At 69.3% G+C, this 7,694-nt stretch overlaps 2 protein-coding genes across 2 annotated transcripts in view; both read left to right on the top strand.

Moving 5' to 3' along the window:
• EMIHUDRAFT_114062 (hypothetical protein) overlaps nt 1-1,683 on the top strand; it is a gene marked incomplete at both ends in the record, with an annotated part of 3,534 nt that extends 1,851 nt beyond the window's left edge. The window contains 2 exons of the mRNA XM_005781143.1: nt 651-1,089; nt 1,185-1,683. Of these exons, the coding sequence (XP_005781200.1) occupies nt 651-1,089; nt 1,185-1,683 (938 nt within the window). The remainder of the gene's footprint in view (nt 1-650; nt 1,090-1,184) is intronic.
• Nucleotides 1,684-2,832: 1,149 nt separating this feature from the next.
• EMIHUDRAFT_114061 (hypothetical protein) lies at nt 2,833-6,492 on the top strand (the record flags this gene model as incomplete). The annotated part of the gene is made up of 3 exons (XM_005781142.1): nt 2,833-3,651; nt 3,813-4,325; nt 4,738-6,492. The coding sequence occupies 3 exons, from the start codon at nt 2,833-2,835 to the stop codon at nt 6,490-6,492; spliced, it is 3,087 nt and encodes a 1,028-aa protein (XP_005781199.1).
• Nucleotides 6,493-7,694: the final 1,202 nt, after the last annotated feature.

The following is a 7,694-nucleotide window of genomic DNA, read 5'->3' as shown; positions in this document are numbered from 1 at the left end:
GTGCATGCACGCATGTCTCCCGCGCTGATCCCGCCCCCTGCTGATACACCGCAAAAGGAAATCGTGCGCGCTCTACGGAAGGCGGCGCAGCCTCGCCCAATGTGGTCCCCTGAGTACCCTCTCGAGTCGAAATGGTCCCGTCCATGTCCATGTCCATGTCCATGCCATGTGCATGTCCATGCACCACACTTGCCTGCGTACTCCAGCGCCTCCGGTTGTCTTACATAGATCATAGTTAGACCGGGCCCGAAGCCTTCACAGGGGCCCGCGGGATACGGCGGGATACGCGAGATACAAGGGGTCACAGGAAGATGTGGTCAGACAGAGAGACGTATAGACACGGCGGGTCAATTTGAGAGATGCGCCACAAATGACAAATCTTCGAAGCTCGACGCCCACGTTCGCCCGTGCAGGCCCTCACGACCACACCCAATTATGTTCCCTCGGTAATGTGCTACGGGTATGGGCCGCCGGTTCAACGCTACCGGTCTGCCAACATCTACTCTGCCGACGTCGGCCGGTGACACCTCGTCGATCGAGTGGCCTCCGGTTCGAAATCGGCAGGTTGACCCTTATAATTTTTTCACACCTGAGCGGGCTCAATTTTTGCTCTATGCCTCCTGCGGTTTCGAACTCAAGTTCTCGGGCAGGCGCCCGGTGCGTTGGTCGTTTTTTCGTCACGGGAGGCCCCACCACGACACCGCCGACGGTCAAGTGGCTGGGACGCGGCATGCCCGGCTTCATGGTGGTGCAGCGCAAGCCGACGCCCAAAGGACTCGAGCTCCACACCCTTTGCTGCGCGATGTGCGGCATCCTCATCTGGTTCGAGGTGTGGGAGGGGAAGAAGGCGATGGCGACAAAGCCAAAGTGCGCCGAGCAGAAGAGGAAGCTCGGTGCAGACGGTCCGTGGAGGAGCGTCGCGCTCACCCTGCGGCTGTTGGAAAAGTGCGCGTCTCGGGGGCGAGTGGTGATTCCGTCTCTGATGAACGTCAAGACGGCGCACAAGCACTACCCCAAGGACCTGCTCCTCAACAAGCTCGGCTACGACAAGAGGTCGAAGCTGTGCCCGAAGCAGACGCGCGGCGAGTCGTACGCGTACACCCAAAACTTTGAAGGCCCGGCGGCGCCACGGTCGAGGTGCTGGCCGCGGGGCACAACTCCAAGAAGCCCGTGCTGGTGGTGAGCACCGCCTCGACGATGAAGCCTGCAGACGACTACCAAAAGTCGTGGACCGTCACCGACGCCATTGGCCGGCGCATCAAGTACACCCTCAGCATCGCGACGACCTGCGTGCACGCCATGTACCACAAGTTCTACTCGGTCGTCGACGTCCACAACCACCTTCGGCAGGGGCTTGTCTCGATGGCCGACGCATGGGCCACCAACAACTGGGTGCACCGCCACTTTGCCGAGGGGCTGGGCTTCTGGGAGGTCAACGTGTACAAGGCGCTGCTCTACTGGCACCCGACGTACAAGAAGGTGGCGTTTGCCCTCCTCACGCTCGGCAAGGCTGAGTACGGTGCCGCCTCAAGTGCAGCCGGCGGGGCCGACCCGAGAGCTGCCCCAGAGATGCATGAGATGGCAAAGTTCGACAACTACACCAACGAGCACCACCAGTGCAGCTGGTGCCAAAAGGGCATCTCCGCGGGCTGGTACTGCGGAGCCTGTCGAGGTACTGCGTGACCTGCTGCCCGAACGGCAATGCCGACCACGCGTTCTGCAACCCAGCACCGGCCGCCGTTGCTATGCCATGCACTGCGCAGGTGCTGCCCGAGTGCACGGCCTCCGCCTCGGCATCCAGAAGAGGGCTGCCGTCCGAAGCTCGCCTCGCCGCGCCTCCGGCGCCCGGGAGACGCGGGCGCGGGGCCAGGCGGAGCATCTGATGCTGGCTTGGGTCGGGGGGGGGTGGCAAGGGTGTAGGAGGGCTCTCAGGAGACCGTTTGCCGGCAGAAGGGGGCGCGCGCTCGGCCGACATGTGCGCGAGAATGCCGCCGAAGTAACTATGAAGTAACTTTGTTTGGGCTGTTTCCCGGGCGTGTTTGAACCCTATTTATCGGCCCACCGGTCACAAAGTGAAGCTGGTGGGCAGGAATGTGCTCCGCAGTGACAGGCCGTTGGGCTTGCGCAGCATACAATCCTCGCACCGGATCTACAGCCGAGCAGACAGCGCCTGCTGGCCATTTCGAGACATTCGCAAAGAACGCTAGCTACATGGGAGGGCTTCGTGAAGGATGGATTGAAAAACATTCGAACAAAGAAGAGGCGACGGGAGGAACCGGCAGAGGATGCAGTGACGTGAGACACACACACACACACACACACACACACACACACACACACACACACACACACACACACACACACACACACACACACACACACACACACACACACACACACACACACACACACACACACACACACACACACACACACACACACCGCTCACCCACGCGCAACGGGCCTTGCACTTTGAATGCCGTGGGGCTCCTGTCCTCAGACGTGGAGACGCGAGGGTTGCCCCCCCTTGCCCCACCACCTCGTGTGTGTGGAGAAGTTTACCTTACCTTACCTTACCTCTACACCCGCACAGTCGCACCGTGTGGCCTGAGGGGGGTCAAACAATAAGGCGAGGGGTTCCTAGTAAGCGGTTGGGGGGTGCGAGCCCGTGCTATGACGCAGTGAATACTTACTTCCTGAAGTAACTTTATGGTTGAGATAGACACTAGCCGCCCCTCCCCCCCCCCCCCCCGCCCCGGTGCCGGTCGCAAGTCCCCGCCCCTGTGCACAACGGCAGAGCGGGAGCGTGCGAGGCTGCACGCCCGAGGGGCGATGACCTCTGCCGCCGCCATCGAGCTGCTCCTCCGGCCAGGAGTGAGGCCTTACTTGGCCCTCGGGCTCCCTGCGTCCGCAGCCCCAGCAGACGTGCGCAAGGCGTTCCGCCGCATGTCGCTTCTTGTGCATCCGGATCGCAGCGACGACCCTCGTGCGACCATGGCCTTCCAGCGGCTGAATGGATTCTACGAGGCGGCGAGCCGTGCTGCTGAACAGCCTGCCGCCGCCTCGTCCGCCGCGTCGCCTGCCACATCCGCCTCGACCGCCGCCTCGCGGCCGTACAAGCCGCCCAAGCGGCGAGCACCGCCGCCACAGCCCACGGCGAGGGAGGCGGAGGCGGACGCTCGGGCGAAAGCGAGGGCAGAGGCGGAGGAGAGGGCTGCAGCGGAGGCGGCACGGGAGGCAGCGGAGAGGGCGGAGAGGGCGGCGGCGGAGAGGGCCGCCGCCGCGAAGGCCGCGGCCGAGAGGGCGGCGGAGGAGAGGGCGGCGGAGGAGAGGGCGGATGCGGAAATGCGGGCGGCGGCGGAGAAGGCTACTGCTGCAGAGAGGGCTGCTGCAGAAAAGGCGGCGGCTGAGAAGGCGGCGGCAGAGAAGGCTGCGGCGGCAGAGAAGGCTGCGGCGGAGAAGGCTGCGGCTGAGAAGGCTGCTGCGGAGCTTGAGACGTGCTCGATCTGCCTGACCACTTTGCCGGCGGCCAACGCCGCGCAGCCGCCGCCGCCGGGTGTGCGCGTCTTGCTGTGCGGGCACTCCTTCTGCAGCAGCTGCATCGGCTCGTGGCTGGAGCGGCAGCGCTGGTGTCCAAACTGCCGGCGGCCGGTGGCGTGCGTCGCGCCGCCGCCGCCGCCGCGCCCGGCGGCCGCTGACTTTGGCGGCGTCTTCCGACTCGTCCGACGGCGAGGACATGTCTCGGACATGTCGCGGACGTGTCGCGGACGTGTCCCCCTGTAGGAACCTTCTCGGACTCGTCCGACGACGAGGTGGAGAGGATGGACAGCGGCGCATTCGCCGAGGCGGTGGAGGCGTGGGAGGAGGCGCAGGCGGCGTGGGAGGAGGCGTGGGCGGACGCGTGGCACGAGCAGGCAGCGATGCGGCGCGCTTGCCGCCGCGAGGCGGCCGAGGCGGTGGCGGAGTGGCAGCGGGGGAGGGAGGCGGAGCTCGCTCGGTTGGCCGAGGCGTGGGCGGCCGTCGCCGACGCGTTCGGCAGGGAGGCCGCCAGGGCGCGGGAGAGGTGGGCGGGGGAGGGCGGCGGCGCCGAGGGGGGCGGCGCGGAGGCGGGCGGCGCGGAGGCGGGCGGCGCGGCGGCGCGGGCAGGCGGCGGCGAGGGCGGCGAGGGGGCGGGTGGTGGCGGCGAGGGCGGCGAGGGGGCGGGCGGTGACGGGGAGGGCGGCGAGGGGGTGGGCGGTGGCGGCGAGGAGGCAGGCGGTGGCGGCGAGGCGCTGGCGAGTTTCCTCGAGGCTGCGGGGGACTGGCGGCGGGAGCGCGGCATCGAGGTCGCCGACTGGCTCGCGCAGAGGACCGCGGACGCAGACGCATGCCTCGACGCCGCGTCGCACCAGGCTGCGGGCTGGGACGCCACGCCGCTGGGCGAGGAGCGCTGCAGAGCCTGACCCTCACCCTCACCCTCACCCTCGCCCTCACCCTCACCCTCGCCCTCACCCTCACCCTCACCCTCACCCTCGCCCTCACTCTCACCCTCACTCTCACCCTCACCCTCACCCTCACCCTCACCCTCACTCTCACCCTCACTCTCACCCTCACCCTCGCCCTCACCCTCGCCCTCACCCTCACCCTCGCTCTCACCCTCACCCTCACCCTCACCCCCACACCCACACCCACACCCACACCCCTCACCCTCACCCTCACCCCCACCCCAACACCCACACCCACACCCCTCACCCCTAGGCGCGCTGCCTCGCCGCCGGGTACGAGGGAGTGCGGCGGCAGCTCTGCCTCGCCGCCTTCCAGAGCGAGCGCGAGCGGGGCGTCGCCTCCCTGCGGGCTGCCATCGAGGCTAGCCGGCGGCGGCATCACTCGCGGGCGTCTGCAGCGGCGCACGACGCGCGGCAGCGGGACCAGGCGGCGTGCGAGGCCGCGGCGAGGCGGCTAGCGGCGGCGGCGACGGCACGCGCGCGGAGGGCGGCGGAGGCGTGGCTTCACACGGCGCCGCCCGACCCGACAGAGGCGGCGCTCGCGCGCATCGGCGCGTGGCGGGAGGCGCAGCTGGCCGCCACCGCCGCCCTCGCAGAGGGCGTGCCGGACGCACACGAGGCGGCCATCGAGTCGCTGATCGGCGCGGCGGCGGCGTGGAGAGAGGGCCTCCTCGCCGAGGCGAGGGAGGCGGACGCGGCGAGGCGCACGGCGCTGCTGTCGCAACGCGAGGCGCTCGCGCACCAGGTCTTCGGCGGCCAGCTGCAGCCTCCCTCTCGCTCCCGCGAGTGCGCCTGGTGGGTCGGGCTGGCGATCCCCGACGCGCTGTGCCGCGAGGCGGGAGGCGGCGAGTGGAGCCGCGAGGCTGTGGCGGCGTGCGATCGGGTGGCGTCGCTACAGCGCGCGGCGAGCGCCGCGGCCGACCAGGCGGCGGCGGACACCAGGCCGGCGGCGGCGGATCGCAGGGTCGCTGCGGCCGCGGCGAGCGCGGAGGAGGCTGTGGTTGCCGCGGGCGCCGCGGCGGCGCTCCAGCCTTGGAAGGCGGCCAAGCTCGCCGAGTTGTCCGAGCTGGAAGCGGGCCGGGTGGCGGCGGCGGCGGCGGCGGGCGAGGCGTTTGCGCGCCGCTTCTCCGCGGCGGCGGAGCTGGAGCGGCTCGAGTCGGCGCTCGCCGACTGGCGAGAGAGAGAGGCGCAGCACAAGCGGACGGCGGCGGAGCTGACAGAGGTGAGGGTTCGTCACCGGGCCGCCCGGCAGTGGGTGCTGCTGCTGCGACGGAGCGCAGAGCAAAACACGCGGACGGTGGCGGACCTGGCCATCGGGCGGCAGAGGCTCGCAAAGGAGGCGGAGGCGGCGGCGAGAGAGGTTGAGGCGGAGACGGCGAGGCGCTTCGACAAGAAGGGCCAGATGCATGCCAGGTGGGCGGAGAGGAGCGCGCTCGAGCCGAACGCGCCCAAGCGCCAGGCGCTGCTCGAGGCCGTCGGCGCTGTCCGCGACGCGGCGGCCGACTCCGCCGCGCGGGTGCGGGCGGCGATGGGGCGGGTGCGGTGCGGTGCGGTGTCTGGCGCCACGGAGGCGATGCGCGCGACGGCAAAGGCGCTGAGCGAGGCGGCAGAGGCGGCGGCGGAGGAGGAGAAGGCGGTCGAGCGCGAGGTGCTCCTCGAGCAGCGAGCCGTCGACGCAAAGGCGCCCAAGCGGCCGCTCGGGCAGAGCAGCTCCACGGCAGTGGACGGCGCAAGCAGGAGCCGGCCGAGGCTCGGCGAAGCCTCGCCCGCGGGGCGGCTCCCCCTCCCTCCTCCCCCGCCTGCGCTCCCGCCAAGGGCGCCGGCGCCCCGGCCTCCCGCAGCCGCCGCCCGCGGCGGGTTCAGGCCATCCAACTCGTTGCTGGGCGGCGCCGCGCGAGGCGGCGCGGGCGGAGCAGCGCTGCCGAGGCGGCCGCAAGACCCCAACAGGGCCAAGGCAGGCGCAGCGGGAGGGAGGCTGCAGGCAGGCAGGTTCGGCTTGCTCGGGTAAAGAGTCACCGCGACTTCAGGACGGGGAGCAGTGGGGACGGCCCCGGGGGCGGGCGGGAAGAGCGCGCGCGAGAGGCGAGCGACGCGCCTCGCCCAAGTACGCCGGCACCACCGCTACAACTACCGCTGGCTCCGCCCTAGACTTTGTGGCCCTTTTATTAGAGGTGCTCAAAAAACAACAATCAAGTTTTCAGCCACTTAAGAGTTTTTAGAGAGCACACAGTGGTTCGACGTCGAGCCGCTCGACGAGCTGATCAAGCCGCCGGAGCCCCAGCCGGAGCCGGCCGAAGATCCCGAGGACACTTTTAGAGTTTACTGAAGCCCGTAAAGCCGGTTTCTGGTAACAGACTAGCTAATAAAAACCGCATGGTCGGTTGAAATCCGCATAGTTCGTAAACGGCTGCTTAGGACCCCATGCAAACACGTTTCCACCCCACCCTCGCACCCTGCTGGACGTCGAGGAAAGCGCTGAAAACGTGGATCGCACCGGACCGGACCGGACCGCGACGCGAGAACGCCGCTGTCGACGCTGCGCGAGCCGTGCAAGCACGATGCATCTTCAGCTGGTCTACGCGGGCCTCATGCACGCTACTCGCGCGCTCCGCGTGCGTACTTTGGCTGGCGGCGCCAGCTCATCCGAGAGTGCCCAGTGGGTCGCGCCGCCCCGCCCGCGCATCCGCCGCGGACGGGACCTAGCCTGCGCCCGCGTCCACCTGAGCGCCCCAGCCCGGCGAAAGCAGTGCGACGACCTCGCTCCCGGTCGGCGCCCGACGCTGCGCTCGGCACAGAACCTACTGTACCTACGGTAAGACGTGGCAGCGACGCTCTGGAGTGGCGAATCGCACCCGTCGGTGCCTCGTACGCCGAGCCCAGCGGCGGCCCTGGGCGGCGACGGTGGGGCGGCATCGGCGGCGGTGAGGGGGCGGCGCGGCGGTGACAGTGTGGCTTGCTGTCACGCCGACGACACGCTCGGACCGGAGAGGGCCACCCGCGGTGTGTGGCGCCAGCTCATCCGAGAGTGCCCAGTGGGTCGCGCCGCCCCGCCCGCGCATCCGCCGCGGACGGGACCTAGCCTGCGCCCGCGTCCGCCTGAGCGCCCCAGCCCGGCGAAAGCAGTGCGACGACCTCGCTCCCGGTCGGCGCTCGACGCTGCGCTCGGCGTAGAACCTACTGTACCTACGGTGAGACGTGGCAGCGACGCTC

Source organism: Emiliania huxleyi (assembly GCF_000372725.1).
Source record: "Emiliania huxleyi CCMP1516 chromosome Unknown EMIHUscaffold_206, whole genome shotgun sequence".
Lineage (NCBI taxonomy): Eukaryota > Haptophyta > Isochrysidales > Noelaerhabdaceae > Emiliania > Emiliania huxleyi.
Note: the sequence above shows the minus strand (reverse complement) of the source record. Positions and strands in the feature narration are given on the sequence as shown.